The sequence below is a fragment of the Theropithecus gelada genome, chromosome 4, assembly GCF_003255815.1.
Source record: "Theropithecus gelada isolate Dixy chromosome 4, Tgel_1.0, whole genome shotgun sequence".
NCBI lineage: Eukaryota > Metazoa > Chordata > Mammalia > Primates > Cercopithecidae > Theropithecus > Theropithecus gelada.
Genome location: NC_037671.1, coordinates 18,489,810 through 18,510,046, shown reverse-complemented (window position 1 = coordinate 18,510,046; position 20,237 = coordinate 18,489,810). Strand labels below are relative to the sequence as shown.

Sequence of the window (20,237 nt, the reverse complement as noted above, 5' to 3'; positions counted from 1 at the left end):
ATTATTACCCAGGGGCAATCCCAGCCCCGTGACAACTGCAATGTTTTACAGGCACATGCATTCCATGACAAAGACAGTTCATCTGGTACTATCGAGAGTAAACGGTCGGTCAGAGCCCTCTCACCAAGAAAAAGGTGTATGCACTGGTGTGTTCTAACTCTCGGGTTCTAGGGACTCCATAAATGGCACACGCTATCAGACAGTATTACCCAGTACGCAGGAGGGGAAGTGGTTTTAGACTCGGCAGACAGGTGTGTGCCCCCACACAGTTCATTAGAGCAAGCAGGGCAAAGGGACTTCTCAGCAGCACCCCCTAAAAATTATATCCCTCCACATTTCATACAATCTCACTTATGCTTTTAAGCTGAACAATAACCAAAAAAAACCCCCTAAATATCATATTTGAAATGAAAGATCAGAGTATCCTCTGGGCCCACATCTTTCATGCAGTTGAAAAGATGAAAGGTCACAGTCTAATCATTTGCATCAAGCAGTCACAAGGGAATCTACAATCTGCTTTTATTGACCTTATTTTCAGAGTATTTAACTAATAGGATCTGGGGGTTTGAAAATTTTCCTTTTATTTCTCACAATGTCCCTGTGCAAGGAGTTGGTAAGACTGGCTCCAAAAGAATAACAGGGCCCAGACTCATTGAAGGTCAGGGTCACAGCCAAATTAGAATCTGGAGCCATGGGTCATCCCATCTGGGCTGGTTAGACTGGAACAGGGAGGCAGGAGGAGAGGGAAGAGGGAGAAAGTGGGGAAAGGGTGACAGGAGAGGATCCCTGCCCTGCATGAGCATATGGCGCTACCTGCAAGGACTCTACCCTGAGCCCTGGAAGCAGCTGAGCTTCCCGCACTAACTCAGAGGCCTGCTGTGTGAGAGGCACCCCAGGACCTCGATCCTGCACAGGGAACAGGTCACACAGACATGCCATGGAGCACGGAGGCAGGCAGGGCCATCCCAGGCTAAGGCGGTACTTGCTGTTCCTCCTCAGCTCTTTACGCTGTCCAACTGTGCTAATTCCTCTCATCCCCTTAACAAAGGGAAACCTTGAACTGAATGAAGGGCAAGTGCTGAGAGTGAGCTCTGACCAGCTGAGACGACAGGCGTATCCCACGCACCCCCGTTCGTGACCGCGCAAGAGGGTGTGTGCACCCATGTCTGTCCGTGCATGAGAATGTGAACAGTCACATGTACATGACTCAGGTCCTCTGCCACCCTTCATTCCTGCCTCGCCATCCCGAGGATGGGTTCTCAGGGCAGAAAGGCAAGATCTGGAAGCTCACCTGGATATGGCCTTAAGTTCTTATGTGGCCCATTAGAATTTTACCACAAGTAAACTCAAAAAACTCAAAAAAGCAAAGTGGGATGAATAGAAGATAAACAAAAACAATCAATCAACTTAACCCTACTCTAGGATCCTGGGAAAACAGGATGCAGTCACATGGTGTAATCACTGTCTTTCTTTCTCTCTGGGTTGCTTCTAATTCTGTTCTCTTTCATGAGCAAAAACCGTAGGTTGTAGAGTTCTGTACACGTCTCCCTCAGACCAAAAGCATTAGGAACAGGATAGGAGTGAAGAATCACAGACCCAGGACCAAAGCTCGGTGCGTCCCTGGGCTTTGTGCCTCCAGTGCTGACAATCGGGGGTCCAACGGTTGACAGACGCCAGGTGAGCGCATGATATGGCCCAATTCCACACCATGGCTGTTGCCTCTGGGAAAACTGAGGTCTGTTTTGGCAACAGTGGCCAGTGTTTAATACGTGCTAGGTGTGTGTGGACTGTGAAAACATCAATGTGGTAATGATTCTTGCCATGCCCACCTCCCCACCAACTGCATACTATTTGCTAGGTAAAGGTTCACGTGTGCATGCACGCATACCTGTCTGCCTGTGTGTGACTACAGTCACATGTTCACATTCAGAGAGAAATATCCACAACATCACCAAGAATGAGAAAGACCACCTCCACCACAAGATGAAGTCCAGTATGTTCACACCACAATAACCATGTACACAATGACCATGCTAGTCACTCTGCAACACGGCCAGCCAGGAAATCCCTTCTATCCCCTCCATAACTTCCTCTGAAGCTACTTTAAGGATCAGAGCCTCCAGTTTTTCTGGGGAAGATTTTAACACTGTATGTTTAACTCTGTGAGGAAAGCTCATCAATGATCCCATGACTCAGCGGATGTTAAAATGGAGTGGGGAACAGGAGCACGAGAATCAGTGAAATGCCACCTGTCCGGGGGACAAGCCCTCAGCTGTGTGCATACAGGAACCTGCCTTTATCCCCACTACTCATCCCTAGGGTTGTGAGAAATCAATATCCAGGAATGGGAACATCTGGACAGCAATAATGGCCAAGCCCTGAGGGATTCTTCAAAACTGCCTGACCAGGACTGGCATTATCTGTGGCCCTCTTGGGGGCCAGGGGGCCGAGGGGGGCAGGGCGGGACAGGTAGGGGCAAGGAGGTGGTCAGGGTGGCATCTACCTGCACTCTGTGGATGCTACGGCCTGGGACTCAAATGCCTTCAGTGGAAGAGGTGCCACCCAGCCACACCCAATTCCACAGACTGCTTGGCAGTGCACACAACATGCACATATTCTGCTTCAAAGGCCAGGTGGTGAAATGGTAACTTGTCACATCAAAAAAAATGGAAAAGTAGACCAGGATCATCCACTAACAGAACTATGCCATTTGCAGGCCTATTTCAAAACCTAACCTGAGAAAAACATGTTCCCTGCCACTCTACCGCTCATGTGGAGTCCAGGGTGGGTGGGTGGGAGAAGGCTTAAGTAAGGAAGTGAGTTCCCTTTCTGGGTGAATGCAGTTGGTGAATGCATTGGCACCCAGGGATGAATGCAAATCCAACTGATGGATCTTCACAGAACAAAAGGTGCAGGCGCCTGCAGCCCGTGCAAAGGTGTGCTCTGTCTCTCCCTGTCTTGCTTCTGAGCATCACTTCCTGCTTCTTGAGCCCTCTGAAGATGAATTTTGAGCTTGGTGAAGTGAAGTGGGAAACTGGGGTCTGGCACACATGTGGGCACCCCTGCCGGACTTTACCTGTTTCCGTAAGTCCTGAGCCGACCGATGCAGAGGGGGGTGGTGATGGTTGGCAGCGGGCCCCTTGGCCGAGGAACCCGTGGAGGGGGCCGCTGCGGGGTGGTTCGCTGAAGCCTGCTCCCGGCGGCTGTCAGCCCGGTGATCGCTGTGCTTCTCCTTCGCGGGAGTGGCCTCTTTGCTTTTGTGTTTTTGAACAGGTTCCTTCTCCCTTGTTGACCTGCTGGAACCATTGAAAACTAGAAAGGAAGGAGAAAACAAGAAAAAAGTAACTACCTTGACCACTACCACGCAAACTACTGATATGGTTTGGCTCTGTGTCCCCACCCAAATCTCATGTCCAGCTGTAATCCCCATGTGTGAGGGAGGGAGCTGGAAGGAGGTGACTGGATCATGGAGGCAGTTTTCCCATGCTGTTCTCACGATAGCAAGTGCATTCTCATGAGATTTGATGGTTTAAAAGTGTTTCCCACCTCACGCTCTATTCATTCCTGCTGCCACGTAAGATGTGCTTTGTTTCCCCTTCACCATCCCCAATGACTGTAAGTTTCCTGAGAGCTCCCCAGCCTGTGAGTTCCTTTAACCTCTTTCCTTTATAAATTACCCAGTCTCAGGTACTATCTTTATAGCAGTACCTATAAAGGTACTGCTATAAAGAATGGACTAATACACCTCTACTCCCTGAAGTCAAAAAGAATCAACCATCAAATGTCAGATGTTCTCAAAAAAAAAAAAAAAAAAAAAAAAACAGCCAGCACCTGAATGCAGATGATGGGAAGAAGCCTAAACATCAAGAGACAAAATTAAATTTAAAACCCTAACCATTAAGAATTTTGTGCTTTAGCTAAAACAATGGAAAAATCCATTCTTTAAAAACTCCCTACCAGAAAACTCCAGCACCCCTCAAAGTATCAACATCATACCTGACGAAAAAGAACTTAAACTTTTAACACAGTCTCATTCCAAGAACATGACCACCTGGAATATAAAGACAGGGGATCCAGAATAAGGAAGTATATTCTCAGCCGGGTACCGTGGCTCACGCCTGTAACCCCAGCACTTTGGGAGGCCAGAGCGGGTGGATCATGAGGTCAGGAGACTGAGACCATCCTGGCTAACATGGTGAAACCTCATCTCTACAAAAATACAAAAAAATATATATATATATACACAAATATATATATATATATATAGCCGGGCATGGCGGCGGGCACCTAAGGCAGGAGAATGGTGTGAACCCGGGAGAGGGAGCTTGCAGTGAGCTTAGATCACGGCACTGCACTCCAGCCTGGGTGACAGAGAGTGACAAAAGGAAGGGAGAGAGGGAGGGAGGGAGAGAGGGAAGGGAGGGAGGGAGGGAGGGAAGGGAGGAAGGAAGGAAAAGAAAAGAAAGAGAAGAGAAGAGAAGATTAAAAAAAAAGAAAAGAAAAGAAAAAAGTCTATTCTCAGATTTAAAAGAGATGCATTTTTTGAGGCCAGAGAGCTACTGACATGCATGGGTTGGGGGCGGAGCTGCTTTATCTGACATATCAGTGACAACAGAGATGAAGAAAGGGGTGATGGAGCTTTGAGCCAGATCCATTTTCTATTCCTAAATTCAACAACAGCAATAAAAGCTAATAGCTAATATTTCTTAAGTGCTTCCTATAAGCCAGGTGAACTATGCTAAAGCCCTGAAGTACACTGAGCCTCTGAATCCTCAGAACAACCCTACTGGACAGGACACTTACAGATGGAGGGGGTAAGTGCCTGGCACAGGCCATGCCACCTATCCCTGGCACATGAAGTCAGCCTGCCTCCCAAGCCCACCCCATCCCTCCCCAAACCCCAGGTGGCTACAAGTGAGAATTTCCAGTGTGCATGGTGCTTCCTACACACGAGGCAGAGACTTCAAAAAGAGAACAGGGATGCTCGGGGTTTCTACAGAAAATCAGAAATACCAATGTTATAGGTTTATCCTTCTGCTTTACCGCCCCGCCCCATGGAATAAACAAGCCTTTCACATCCATTTCTCTGGAACCCACAGGCCTAGACTCCCCACAAACAGTCCAGACAGGGCCTGTTTCTTCAGGGAAGGAGGAAGCAAACCCTGCTCCTGGGTTGCTTTAGGCAGATCAGCAAGGGGAAGCTATAGTGATCTTTTAGCCATCATCCTGCCGGAGGGAGTTTTCAAAAGGTTACTGTGTCCACTCATCCATCCGGCACTCACTGGAGCAACTCCAGGCCATCCCCACCCCAACCAGGACTTGCAGAACTTGAGGCAGAATCCCCCACCCCCACAGCAGCAGATGAAAGGGAAAACTGTTCCTCCTTTGAACTGTAAATCTCTTCCTATTGGCTTGCAGAAGGAGAAATCAAATCTTTCCTCCTCTACACAGCTGAAAAACATCTTACCTATCTGTCCTTTTTGAAGACTCCCTTTTCCCCACCATTCAATCTCACATTGAATTTTAGGAGTCCTTTAAATTACATTAATGCCCTATAAACTGCAAATATCGTTCTGTTGCCATTTACTTTTCCATTTTCTGTGGTGCCAAATCTGCTAACAAATTTCAGTTTCTTACTTTAATGCTTAACGTATCCATCTGTACATTTTCTCCCAGTTTTATTAAAGTATAACAATTAAAATGGTATGTTTACAGTATATGACCTTTTAATAGAGGTATAAAGTGATTATATCAAGCTAATTACCATATCCAATCTCCTTATACACTTTTGTGCTAAGAATATTTAAGATAAGCAACTGTGGAGTATACACTACATTATTAGTGACCAGTCACAAGGCTGTCCGGATCTACAGATTTTCTTCCTCCCCTCGAACCAACTTTGCACGCACCCTTTCATCAACATTTCTTCATTCCACCACCCATGCTTTCAAATGGTAAAATAATCTTCTAAGTTTCCTTCTAATTGTTTTCTAATTAAACTGCTTGGATTTAATTCTTTAGTCCAATTGTCATGGTATAAGATGGAGATTTCACATTTTCCCTATCTGGATTATCGGTTGCGAACCTTTATCTCAAAGTTTCTTCCAGCACCAGTGATGAATAGATTTTAAAATACTGAAGGAAAGACCAGGCCACGTCACAATACGGGATACAATCCGATGTTGTACAAGATTCTACTGGATACTCTCAGTTACAGAGAAAATGGAGAGTTTCAAATGGTTGGCATTTATTCTAAGTCTAAGTAACTACCCATTGTCAGAAACCATCAATCATGCCCAAGCTGGCAGTATCTGTGCTAGCTTTCAAGACAAATTAAAAGCAACATCCGTAAGAAGTCATACTTCAATGTGATTAAAAATCAAGCCAAGGGAACATGAATCTAGGCAATTCTTGACTGTTCACCAATTTTCTAAAGCAGTGAACACAGCTTATTAAAATATAGCATAGGAAGTAGCTGTTTTTTTTTTTTTTTTTTTTAATCTCCAATACTCCTCCATACTTCTCTGTGCTTTCTCCTGCCATTAAGACATGTCTTATGGTGAGGCCTGCTACGAAGAAGCACCAGTTCTATAATTACTTCTCTTTATTCACTTAACAAAATATTATTTTATGGGTTTGCCACCCTTCAAAACAGTATCTGCAGTTCATTCCCAGCTCTGTTGTTTGCAGCTGGGCAAGTTATCTAATCCTCAGTTTTCCCATCTACAGACTGGGGATAGCAGATGTTCCTGTAGGTAGAACATGTACCACAATGTCTGGGGTTCAGTAGGTACACAGTATTTGGGAGACATTATTACTGCATGTTTAAAAGCGTCATCTCAGGTTACTGCACAATCAGATTGTGGGCAAATCTCAATTGCTTCATATCCCTCCCTGCAGAGTATAAAGAAGGCCTTCAATGCAGACAAACGCTGGTCTCAGTAAGACCCAATACAACCTCCTACTCTTCTGGGTCATTAACTAGTCCACACTGACCATGCCTGTTACATCTCCGACTCATGACAGACCATGAATCAGAGTCTGGGGACAAAGTCCAGCGCAGCCAGGTGCCTCCTAACGCTTGCCAGTGTCACTTTCATGGGAAAAAGAGGAGCAGCAAATCACCTGCCAGAGCAAAAAGAAATACAACACTGAACACACCTCCCAGTTTTCCACCGGTGACGTGTGGCCAGATCAGTGGATCTCAAAGGAGAACAACACTGAACACACCTCCCGGTTTTCCACCGGTGATGTGTGGCCAGATCAATGGATCTCAAAGGAGAACACTGAACACACCTCCCGGTTTTCCACCGGTGACACGTGGCCAGATCAGTGGATCTCAAAGGAGATTTACAGACCCTTTAAGTGGACCTAGAAACCCTTGCAGGAGATCTGCTAGGGTCGAAACTATTTCATAATAATCCAAAGACATTATTTGCCTTTACAGTGGGGAGACATCTTCACTGAAGGCACGAAAAATGGTAGGCTAACTATAACGGAAATGCAAATCAAAACTACAATGAGATACACCACTTTATATCGACTAGGATGATTATCATACCGTAAAGATGGATAATGACGACTGACTGCAAGGATGTAGAGACACTGTAACCCTCCCACACTACTGGCAGAAATGCAAAATGGTTTCTCCTTTTCAGATAGTTCCTCAAAAGGAGAAACATAGGAGTTCCCATATGACCCACCAATTCCATTTCCAGGAATGTACACAAGGGAAATAAAAAATATGTCCACATAAAAACTTGTACACAAATATTCATAGCAGAATTATTACTAATTGTTAAAAATTGGGGGAAATCCCCGAATATCCACATGATACTTATTTAGATAAGCATAAAGTGGTATATCTAGACAATGAAGTATTAGCCAAAAAAATCAAGTACTGATACATGCTACAGTACATTTAATGGGTATATTCTATGATGTGTGAATTATATCTCAACAAAATATATTTTTTAAATACAGGTGAAATCACCAGTACCTTAGCATAAACAAAGGCAATGGCACCAAACTACTGTACACTAATCTAATATGCATTTCATCCCTGCTACCATGGATTAGTAGCAGTCAAAAAAGAGAGCCAGTTTCACTTAAGAATGACCTTGATAAAGTCATACAAACAGTGAGTATGACTGAATCATGGCCCCTGAGCACATATACCTTGTGTGACAAAATGCTATTACACATAAAGCACTTCTCCTATATACAGAAATACAATGATCATCTCTAGGGAAAAGCACTTGTGTGACTGTATACGTTTTTGGGCTAGCCCCTTTTTTTCATAGGATGTTATTTTTACTTCAAGAAGGACCAACGCAATATAGTTCTTCGGACTTCGTTATTTGTAGTTTTTACTTAGTTACTAGGTTTTTCCAAAAACGAACAAGGCAAGCCTGTCTATTCAAGGCAAGTAACTAATAGTCATTGCTGCCAATGACAGAATTCATGCTTTCAGGCAAAAATTAGAACTTCAGAAAACCAGTATCTGCCATCATGAGTTTGACAGAGATTCTTTGACGATGTACCCTTGTTCATTACCAAAGATGCTAACAAGAACTCAGTGAACCATTATTTTCAAATGAACAACACAGGCTATGCTAGAAAATAGCGCATGGGTTAAAGGTTCATTCAAAGAAAAAGACAAACCAATGGATATTCATCTAACAGTATGAAAAGTTCACTGATAAAGGTACAGATTCCCAGAGGAAATGACCTGTAGAAAACTACCACTTGTAGAGCCTGCTATCCTATCAAGTACTGAAATCATCTATGAAGGCCGTTTCCCATGTACATACATGTCTATCCCAAGCTGATTTTCTTCATATACATCAACCAAACTATGTACTGCAACACTCAAAAGATGAATACAGAAGCGATCATAATATGGCTGTATCCTACTTAGTAAGACATTAACGAGATTAACAAAAAGGTCAAATAATGTAACTCTTAATAAGTTTTTGGTTTTAGACGATGATTATTTTTCATTACAGTGATACGTCACTTGGCAGGGCAAGGCCAGTTGCTAAGCTGGGACTTTCACAGACAGTCCCAGAGTGTAACAGTGGTTAGCCAGCAGTATCTTTCTGATCTGAAAAAACCAGATCCTTCTTTGCAGTATCCGTACCTGAAACCAGATGCACAACTCTTTGGTTGTTATTTTGAGGTCACAAAACCTACTGCTCAGGAAAATACTATGGACAGCAAAGCAGTGAGTACTAGGATTTTAGGAAAGGGGAACCGGAGGGGTGAGGGAAGCAGCTGAAAGTTACATAATGAACCAAACTGGCTGCCCTGAGGGCTTCAGCAAGGTACTCTACTAAACAATATTTTTATAAGATATCTGGAAACAGAAGAGTTTTGGAACATACAGAAATTAAAAACTGAATCAAATTAACTTTGATTTGCAAACAAAGAGAACGTTTTCAAGTAAACCCACTTTTTGTAACCATCACGCTGTTTTAGAGCAGCGATATGCCCAAATGGCAAACAAAGCCAGAAAGTCAAATCATGTGTTAAACGGGAAGTAAAGGGGGCGGGGGAGGACTGGGCAACACCGACAGAGCCAAAGACAAGGTATATTTTGTACTCAACAGCTCATTAATTTTAAGTGTCGTGGGAACCTGCCAGTTTTACTCCTCCAAGTAATTATCTTTTGTCTTAATTTGTAAGATTCGAGAAAGGGAGAGAAGAGGAAAGGAAAAAAATATTCACTCTCACAGGGAAAGATTAAACCCTGTGAACATAAGAGAGAAAAAGACAGAAAGTTCGATGTATAGAAGTCCTCCACACACCATCCCCAATTAAAAGAAATAATTGGACTAGTTTCTTTAAGGAGAGAAAAAAAGCATTCATCACTGTGAACCATATTAGGAAATTGTATTGTGCTCAGATACAAATAGCTTTACATTAATGAACACAGACAAATATATTGATTTGTATACACATACTCTGAAAGTTAAACGGCCTATAGAAAAGTGTTTTCATACCACCGCAGGCAAAATCTTTAAATCCAAAGGCTGTTATTTTGATTTAGGGTCACCTCATCCCTGAGAAGGTAAGATTTGCTCCCAGTGAGGGATGAAAAAGATATGGGCAAAAGAAGTTACTTTAGAAACATATTTAACAGCAATCCTGTAACAATTTGAAAGGTGGAGAGCTACACTTTCCTAGGGGAATTCACATATATACCTCCAGGGAGCTTGTCCTAAACAACTTCCCCAAAAGCTTTGTTTGCATATTTAGAAGCTGACACAAATTTCCTGAAGAGACCCTCAAGGAAGGTCTGAAAAACTGATCGCAAGGTTTTTAATACCCTCACTCCATGCACACTCTTGATTTTGATTTCTAGTTCTGCTCACCAACCCCATTTGGGCCTCAATTCCCTGAACTATAGACCAGCTGGCTGCTTCCTCTTATTCGCCCTCCAGGACTTGAAGTATTTTGAATAAAGTATATAAGTGCTTTGCGTTCTTCAGAGAAAGGAGTTATGCAAATATAAGAAGGATGATCTTTTCGAAAGCTCTTGCTGCAATGGCAAAGATCCACACGTGAAAAAAAAAATTTTTTAGAGAAAGCTGACAAAGCTGGCCTTCTACTTTTACCTGTCTGCAAGCGCCACCCAGAACCAGATGCCCCTATCTTGCCAATACCCATGCTAATAAAGGCACCTCATCCAAACACAAGAGGGAATCCTGATGTGTATTATTAGATTATTAGATGTGTATGAAACAGGAGTCCTTACTTGGCATCCAGCAAAAGTTATAAGATATCCTGGGATTATGCAATGTATGAGCTAAAATAATACAGTTCGGAAGGCCTAACCTCCTTGAAAGAGAAAAATCTAGACAAGGACCATTACAGAAAGTCAGCTGAAACATCTGCTAGCAAGGCAACAAAGGAAAAGAATGAACAGAAGACCCTGGAGATGGGACCGAATTAACCCCCAAATTAAAATACCTTCTTCCTGTCCACACCCCAAAACAAATGAAAGGGGAAAAAAAAAAGAGAGAGAGAGAGTCACTGTAAATAAAGAAGAAATGTGTTAAGCAAGGGAAGAGAGATCCACCGCAAGTTTCTGATCTCAAGCCAGATATTTAAATGTACGCTTCATGTCATTACAAGGCATCCCTTACTTGGGCAAGACACAGACTCCATCAATTGGCTGGCATTAAATCCCTGTTACTGTACAAAAGCCACACTTGCTCCCTGGAGCCAGTTCAACTTTGAGTCACTATTGTCTGAAAACAATGGAATGTCTGCCAACCTGTGCCAACAGTTCAAATGGATTTTAATGTAGCATGTGTGAGTGCTGTAACCCGGTTTGCCCTGGGCCAAAACAGCGCACTAACTTAGCTACAGCATCCGCGGAAAACTAGGGAAAGCTGCAAGAACACAGCTTAGGTGAGCAAAAGCCCCATTATCACCTTGCCTCTAGCCAGCAGCTCACTCGCACAGGGAGCAAACGTCAACCTGGGATGCAAGAGACGGAACCTTCAGCTGGCTCTGTACTCCGAAACTCCAGTATCATAAGCAAATTCTACTGGTTTACAGGCTTTGTAAAACCCTTCTGGAACGTTCACACAATGAAATCTCTTTCACTTTGATCACAATTATAACAGAAACCTGGAAATAGAATGTTTAAAGCCAATCACATCTTCTTCCTTTTCTACAGAAGAACTTAAATTCTGTAATATTTTTCTCACCAATTACCACTTGGTTGCCACTCTCCTCATGATCTACAAGTGTGAATGCATTATGTGCAGTGATAAAATAACAGACTTGGATATAACTGCCCTTTACGCAAATTTCTTACATACATTCCTGCTAACATACGACACTAAAGATTAAAAGGCCATAAGATCTTTATGAGAATATAAAGGTCAGGACAACAGAAAGACCATAAATCAGGATGAATGGTTTTTGTCATTGAAAAATGGCTTCTTGGCCCTCTTGGCCCCAAAAGGCACTGAGGAAAGGACGGCAGACCTGATGATTACTAGCCCCACGGCCTGTGTGGGCATCAGCCGCTCTAAAATGTTAGTGTTAATGGCAAGGGAGGAACATCTGGACAAATGGCCTTATGGGGCAATGGGCAGTTGGTCTGCAAGGGTCTCATGCTTTATCACTGGCAAGAATCAAGGAAGGAGCACAGAACTGCAGGTTACACTCAGAAAAGGACAGCGTTAACTCCTAAAGAACAAACGAATCAAATGTTTCCGCAGTTTTGGGTTTCATAAAACCCTAAATCCGGCCAGGCACGGTGGCTCATGCCTGTAATCTCAACACTTTGGGAGGTGGAGGCAGGCGGATCACCTGAGCTCTGGAGAGCCACCTGGCCAACATGGTAAAAACCCCGTCTCTACTAAAAGTACAAAAATTAGCCGGGCGTGGTGGTGGGCACTTGTAATCCCAGCTACTTAGGAGGCTGAGGCAGGAGAATCGCTTGAACCCGGGAGGCGGAGATTGCAATAAGCTGAGATCACACCACTGCACTTCAGCCTGGGTGACAAGAGCCAGACTCCGTCTCAAAACAAAAACAAAACACTTAAATTCCAAAAATAAGGATTTATAACAGGCCAACCACATCTGAAGTCAGTGATAAGAATTCTGGCTCACCTTTGGATTTGAGGAAGGAATCTGACTGTTTACTACACACTGAGAGAGAAACACCCTTGAATATGCACATACAGTTAGATCAGAATGCATCCCATTGACACAATTGATTATACAAGTCATAGGCAACTTGGTCGTTTTCAAAGTAAAAACATTAGCACGAAAAAAACTAAACACCGTCAGCCCTCTCTATCTGCATCCATGCCTAAGAGTAGTGTCCCCACCCTCACATATCCTCCCCGACAACACCAAGCAGCATTTTGAGTCAGGTATTAATAATACAATTTTACAAAGGAGGAAAACTAAAGCTTAAAGAGGCTAAATAACCAGCCAGACACAAGGCTAGAAAGAGGTATCAGAGCCAGGAGCTTCTCTTCCACCACCAGGTACACCATCTTCTAGCTGCCTGTCACAGAAAGAATTACAAAGGCAGGGCTATGCATCCCCCAACACTGAACTCATGGGGCACGGGCCAGCTGTCCCGAAGCGTGTACCTATATCCCCCTAAGGCCCTACGTGGCCAGTGGAACAAATACTTTAGCAAAGCAAGAAGAAACAGAGAAAGAATGATAATCCTGACACAGGAATTACCAAGACCTTCTACCACACAGAAACAGCTCACAACACAGTTCTGGTGAGGTTGATAAAGTCACAACACTCAAGGGTAATAGCTGACTCTTTGACAGTCCTTATCGTGTCCCAGGCATATGAGATACATAAACTTTCTCGGGTTTTCTTAGCAATTATAAGGTTGTTCCCGGCACCGGATCTTTTCAATCACATTACGTTAATAATATGCAACACAGCAGTTTCCAACATGAACTGTTGTAACATATATCAATTCACTTAGTTCTTACCAAAACCTATCATCTCTTCTTTAGAGATAAGAAAACTAAAACAGAAACATTCTAAGGTTGCAGGCACAAGTGTGTCAGTGCTGGAATCATGATGCTCTGAACCATTCTACCAAATGGCCTCTAAGGAACAGTGCCCTAAATGTGTAAAGGGGGTGGTTAGAAACATACATTGCATAATTGGTTTCCACATGCATTACTGCTCTAAAAACAAAACAAAACAAAACAAAAAAAACTCACATCCCATATTCCAACCTTTTGGAATAGTCACTTGCCTCAACAGGAAAAATGGAGCTACCAGAGGTTAAAAAGAGGTAAAAAGGATATCACATGAGAACTGCGATTGGGGGGTGGGGAGAAAAAAAAAAGCATTTGTCTGTTAGGGAGTTTCTGTCCCCACTGAACATAGCAGGGCTATGGCGAGCTCCTGACCCTGATGTACGACGCCCCCCAAACCACCCCAGACAAAGAGAGGGCTCGATGCCCCTCAAAGGCAACCACAGAGCAGAAATGTGATAAACTCGTCCAAATGATTGCTTTTTGGCCCTTACACAACATGCCCCCGGTGTGAATCTAAAAGCAATTAAATCATTCCAGCTGGGAGGCCAATGACATGTTGTTTAAAAAGTCTTCTGAGAAATATCCCTCTTCAGAAAAAGATGTGCACAAAAGAAACAATAGCCACTCTTCTTCCTTCCATTTTTTAAGTAATAAGAAGCATTTAAAAAATATATATGCAGCTGATTTGGCAACAAGCCTTCACCAAGGTCTCCTCCACAAAGGACTGAGAAAAGCCAAGGCAAATTCATTCCAAAGGCATTTATTAATTCTTCTAGTCTACCTCACTTACCCCCTGGAAAAAATAACCAATTATGAGAGCTTAAGAAAAATCCAGGCATTTCAAATATCAACTTGTAATATAAATAGCCACAAAGCAGCGTTTTGATTGTCTTGTTTGGTTTCCAAACAGTCATTACCTAAGGGCTCTATTTTTAGAATCATTTGAGATTCTGTATATGTACGAGTATTTTGAAACTCTGATGTGCTATTGAAATAGAAGTTGCTGGAAGCATTGTTATTGTAACCCTTGAGTGCTAACCCAAGGTTAAAAGCTCATGTGATGCTGTCCAAATCATTTCAGATTATGTATTTTAATAAACAAATCCATTTCCATTAGGATGTTCAGTGGATTATAAATGAGCACATTAGAGTCCTGCGTAATGTTTGCAAAACAAAACATCTGCCTGGGGACAGCAGGCTCTTGCAGGAAACTACTGGCATCAGGACTCCTGCTCCAAGGAAGAGGAGTACGGCCTCAGGCCCATGTGGAAGCTGATGGCAGGACACTGTGGATGGTGTGTGTGTCCTCTCCTGCCACCTCTGCCATGAGGCCAGATGTCCTGGCTCCATGCCCGGAGCCACTCTCCTCCTCTGATTGTGGAGAAACAAGATGAAACAGGACACCCCTGGCAGTCTGGGTTCTAGGTTCTTTAGCTAGCAGTTGAAATAAAGCTGTTCTCCTTGAAATGTGGCCTAAGTAAAATTTTGGCCAAATTCGCCTCGGTAGTAAAGCACCAGTTTTCCACACTTTGTTTTCTGTGTGTTTATTTCTCCACATTTCAGCAGGGGTGATCCCTCTGGGGAGAATACAGATGTTGCCAGATTTCCTGACACGCCTCAACAGCTCGAGCATATAGAATAGGGAAAAGCACAAATCTGATAAGAGAAATACCCTGCAATGGAGAATCACAAAAAAACCAGCTTGCTCTCCCCTTTCTCTTGTGAAAGATTCAACAATTCTGAGCAGCTGCTTGAATACACAATCGTGATGCCCTCACCCAGGTTCTTCCTGCTAGAAAACCTATTTTCACACCTGCGCCTTCTTCACCCAAGTCAGGAACCAAAAGGACATGAAGATCATCTGCCTCTACATTTTAATGTTTTCTAAAAATGAGGGAGTATAACTGAGGTGTGAGGAAGGAAGACTGAGCTCACCTTCTTAAGTATATCCAAACTGTTCTTTCCATGCAGCCAGAGAACTTATTTTCATCTAAAGCACACCTTATGTTGTGCTTCTATTCCCCAAGAGCACTCAAAAATCAGGGAACAGGGGTAAGGGCAGAGCATCACAGCTTCCTGAGGTCACAGGTACAGCACAGTCTGGCTCAGGTGCCTTGTCTGGTGGCACAATGTGGGGCTAGTGGGTTTATGTTGAAGAACAGGTGGTAGGCAATTATGGAAGAGAAAATGCTAGTTCCAGGGCTGAGCCAGGATCTGGGCCTCCCTGGCAGTTCCACAGCACCTGATGTGGCCTGAGATGTGGTGCTCTCCAGGACTCTTTCCTCTGTCTGAGTCTCTTTCCTCTGTCTGTTCAGAAGATGCCTTTTTCAGGTTCAGAAAATTGCTAACCTCTTTTCTGACAGCACCTGCAGAGCTCCAAGCTTGATTATATTTGCAAGGCATTGGTGCCTGATTGCCTTTTTATTGCGAGGAACCCTCTGTAGGAAGATCTGTTTCATTTTATCTTATGTCACATTTAAATAGATACTCCCTTTGATGACTGACGGATACCCATAATGAAATCTCATTATAAGAAATTTCTAGGAATTCTGCTCTAAACTTACAGAGACATGGACCTCAGTGAACTTCTGCAGAAAAGAACTTTTAGCTGCCATGGGAACTGTTGCCAAAATTTGGTCTGTATTTATTACACATGAAAACAAAGCTCCAGGTGATCCCAGCAGTCTGACCACTTGGAGGATTCTTGTGTAAACCACTGGTGTCGACTGGGATTGGTACTGACTTTCAACAACTCAACCTCTGATTGGAGGATGCAACAGTACACCAGTTTTCCTAAGGGTTATAAGAGAATGAAGACAAAGTATAGACAGCAATGTGAATGGGGTTGAAGACAGGATGGAATAGAAATATTTTAATCTGGACAAGTCACTATTATCTCAGGGAAAGAAGAATGGATTACAGGGACGAAATTTTAGATGGGAACCTTCACCCAGCTGAATAGTGATCTTGGAAATGTCATTTTCCTTGAACATATGACAATGGCTGGCATCCACCATTAGAGATCTGAATGGCTCTACTGTTGCCCATGATACAGCTTCATTGTTTCCTTATACTGGGATATAAATGAATCAATGAATGGACACATGAATGCTAATCTACTCTATCATGCTGATTCCACAGAAGTAGAAATTAAGAATCAAAGAAGCTAAGTAAATGCCTTGCCCAAGAACACACAGCTAACAAAACAAGTAGCTAAAAACAGGCATGCAACTAAGTTCCTGATGACTGTTCAATGGTGGCAAAGACATTCCTAGGAAATGAACAGACAAAAATAACAACAAATATGCATATTGAGCAACACAGCATTATCTAGAAATGGCTGAGGAAGTAGCAATGTTGGGCATGAGAATATTCCACAGCTGAGAATGTTTAATTTTGAAAGAATGCTACACTTTGGTTTTTATCAATTTTGGATGAGATGATCAATCATTTCCTTCTCTGCTGTTGAAAACAATAACTTCAGAAATACTCTTACGTTCAATTAGTATCTCTTGCCTGAGGGATTATTCCCAACGTCACAAGTGTTTCCTTTAATAAACTGACGTCAGTTTGTTTCCTTGTCATCCATCTTAATATAACAGCGGATGTAAAACAGACTGGGGAAGGCAGCACAACTAGCCAGCTACGGAGAGCTCAGTGTTTTTCTACAATACTGCCTGAACCTGAGGCTGACATTAGCTTTCTTCAAAGCTGACTTTGGTTTCATGAAACCAGCATGTTCCCCTGGGTCATCTGAAATCGGAGGAGCATTCCAAGGGGCCTGTATATTACTAAGCTGGCTTTATTCCATTCCCTCCGCTGGCGTCAGAAGGAATCACTGACATCCTGTGGATTGTTACTCTTTGCCTTCCAAGGCCATTCAAGCCATGTGGCAACAGCAGGAAGGACTCCGCAGAGACCTATATCCCAGGTAGTGGCTTGTGGGGATTTTTTCTTTTCATATGACTTCACAAAAGACTTGGTACTCAGATGCCTACAAAGGGACAACAAATACACAAAACCCATAAACATACACAGAAACTACAAAATGTCTTTCTTAATGGAGCCCCAACGATCACTGGAGTATCTAAGCTGCTTACAGCCAACAGCCCCTGCCCCACACCACCCCACCTTAAGGACCTTGGTATATGGGTGTGAGTTGGGTGGCAGGAAACAAGGGCTGGGGGGGAGCGGCGCACACACACCAGAAGACAAGGGATACAAGTCACCCAGGTAGCATCACCAAGTGACAGGGAATGACAAGAATGAGACACCGAAACCTATTTCATCAGGAGAAACACACGGATAGACCTGATTGTCTTCCGACATTTCTGACAGATGTGCCAGGAGACATCATATCCCATTAGTTCCTTGTGGGTAGATCCTATTGCCGTGTTCATCTGTGCTATCTTCCAGAACGCTTAGGTAAGCACAGGGGCTTACATTTTTCTCATTTACACAGAAGTTAATCTTATTTGATTTAGGACAGAAAAGGTAACTCCATAAATGGTTAATATCATTCACCATTGTTAATATGGCAAAGATTCTATGATTATGTTTCAGCACTTATCACAATAAAATGAGTTTGCGCTCTCTCCAAATCCTCTACAAATACAGCAATTTCGAGAACATGTAAACATGAAATCTTTCCTAACACAGGTATTCAGACTTGCTAAAAACTCACAAATTCTGTAGGAAAAATTCTAGCAGGGTTGGTTTCATGCTTGTGTCTCTTTGACTTGCTTGGTCTTTTGAACACCCCATAGGAAATGGAATTTTTCTGACCAGGTTAAGATCTAAAAAATGCCCAGGGGTAGCAATAAAAAGAAAACCTCAGACTAGGATTAAAACTTTCCTACGATGCTGCTGAAGAGCAGTGAACTAAATGGCAGAGGACATGCCAGGAAGTGAGTGCCTGCTCCAGGAACCGGCAGGCCTAACAAGACTGAACAGGGAAATGGCTGGGGACTTCGGACAACAGAATGGGACAGCAGGAAGGACTGCAGTCTGGACAGATCTAAATACAGGTCTCTTGGGCCTATAAGAATTCCCCCATCAAACTTCCCCTGAAGTTTAGATGAAGGCAAACAGATTGCACAGCCTCATGGATTCCCCCAAGATGGTAGTTCTGGGACTCTGCTGGGTTGAAATCAAAGAAAACCCATTCACAACTCAAATACAACATAATCAAAATGGTAGAAGCTTGGAGGTTGGGGGCAGGGCTAATCACAGATGATGTCAATCTAACTAAAGCTATAAGCCAGCTGCTCAGGGATGTGAGACGGGCCTTTCAGTTTGGTTATCTACAAGTCTCAGAAAAGGAAGCACAGAAAGGTTTATAAGTTTCAGTAGAGTTAGTCCCCTGCCTAAACCCAGATGGTCTGGGTATGCTTCCTGCAGCTCCTCTATCTGATGCTGTGACTCTATTGTAAAAGAAAGGACGACAGAAGAGACAGGGAGGAAGAGAATCACGAGGGTGGGCAAGGACACAACTCAGAAAAGGCAGTAGGAGGTGGGTGTGTCATTGCTTACCCAAGATCACTCATTCCACCTAGTCCTCCCAGCCTGCAGCCAGGATACACACTATCCTACATCAAAATTCATTCGGGGACAAAAACATCCCAACAATGTTTCTGGAAATATCTGAATTAACAAGTATTAAAAAAAATTCTTTAATAAAAAATGGAAAAGTAGAATCTCCTAAGATTTTTGAAACTCAGAAGTTTATCTGTGTAAATGCATACAGATATGTATCTACAGATAGTTACACTTTCCTTGACTCCTAGTGGCAATGACAGTGGTCAACATAGAATCATTATGCCCTCCTTTAGGTGAGAGCTCAGCCTATCCTGTCACCCTCATTCTATCCCCTTCTTTCATACACTCCATGTAATGTGCTGCCAGATAGTCACTGCCCCTGCACATAACTAAGATCCATGCAGATGATGATTATTAACATTAAAAACTGAATCCATGAGAAAAATCAGCATGTGAATCCCATGTCTCTACATCAAGCCCAAACACTCTGGAAAATAAAGGAGTTAGGGACCCCAGTGTAACTGTACTAGTATACACGGGATTAACTCAACTGATCAAGACGTCAGATAAATTCACCTGGGTCTTTCCAGGTCACCAAAGAGTAGACATCCACACTAGCGGAACAACAGGCAACAGTCCCAAGTACAGGCAATATTCTGCATCACTCTGTTTGCGGTATTCTTCCTCCTTAGAAATTACATCTGTACACTAATACCTGTATTCCAATGTACATATGCAGGTCTCTTCCAACCATCCTGATGCCCTGATGACTACAGCTGCAAGTAACAACCTTTTCCCACAAGGTTAAAATGTGGTTACATTTTGTATTTACTCCATCTCCCCAATTAAACCACAAGTCCTTAAAAAGACGTCGCACCCTCTACTATGCATACGTGTCACCTAAACACAATCAAAAGCAAGAGGCAAGCCAGATGAACAATTGTTAAGTGGACAGAGTGGAAAGGCCCAACAATAATGAAAGCTAGACAGAGATTTCAATCATGTCTAAGCTGTGCTTGTCCTGAGCCTCTACTTCCCAGTGAATCCAGAAGGCAAATGACGGTTCAGTGCACAGGCACCAAGGAGAAAAATGAGCAGCGTTCCTTTGACTCAATCACTTACAGACAGCACTGATTTTCTACCATTTGTAGGCAA

General features: G+C 43.1%; 1 protein-coding gene across 2 annotated transcripts in view; it reads right to left on the bottom strand.

Moving 5' to 3' along the window:
• Window positions 1-20,237, bottom strand: part of JARID2 (jumonji and AT-rich interaction domain containing 2) — a 277,495-nt gene that overhangs the window by 32,022 nt on the left and 225,236 nt on the right. For both annotated transcript variants that reach the window (XM_025383086.1, XM_025383087.1), the window contains exon 6: window positions 3,077-3,312. In XM_025383086.1, the coding sequence (XP_025238871.1) occupies window positions 3,077-3,312 (236 nt within the window). The remainder of the gene's footprint in view (window positions 1-3,076; window positions 3,313-20,237) is intronic.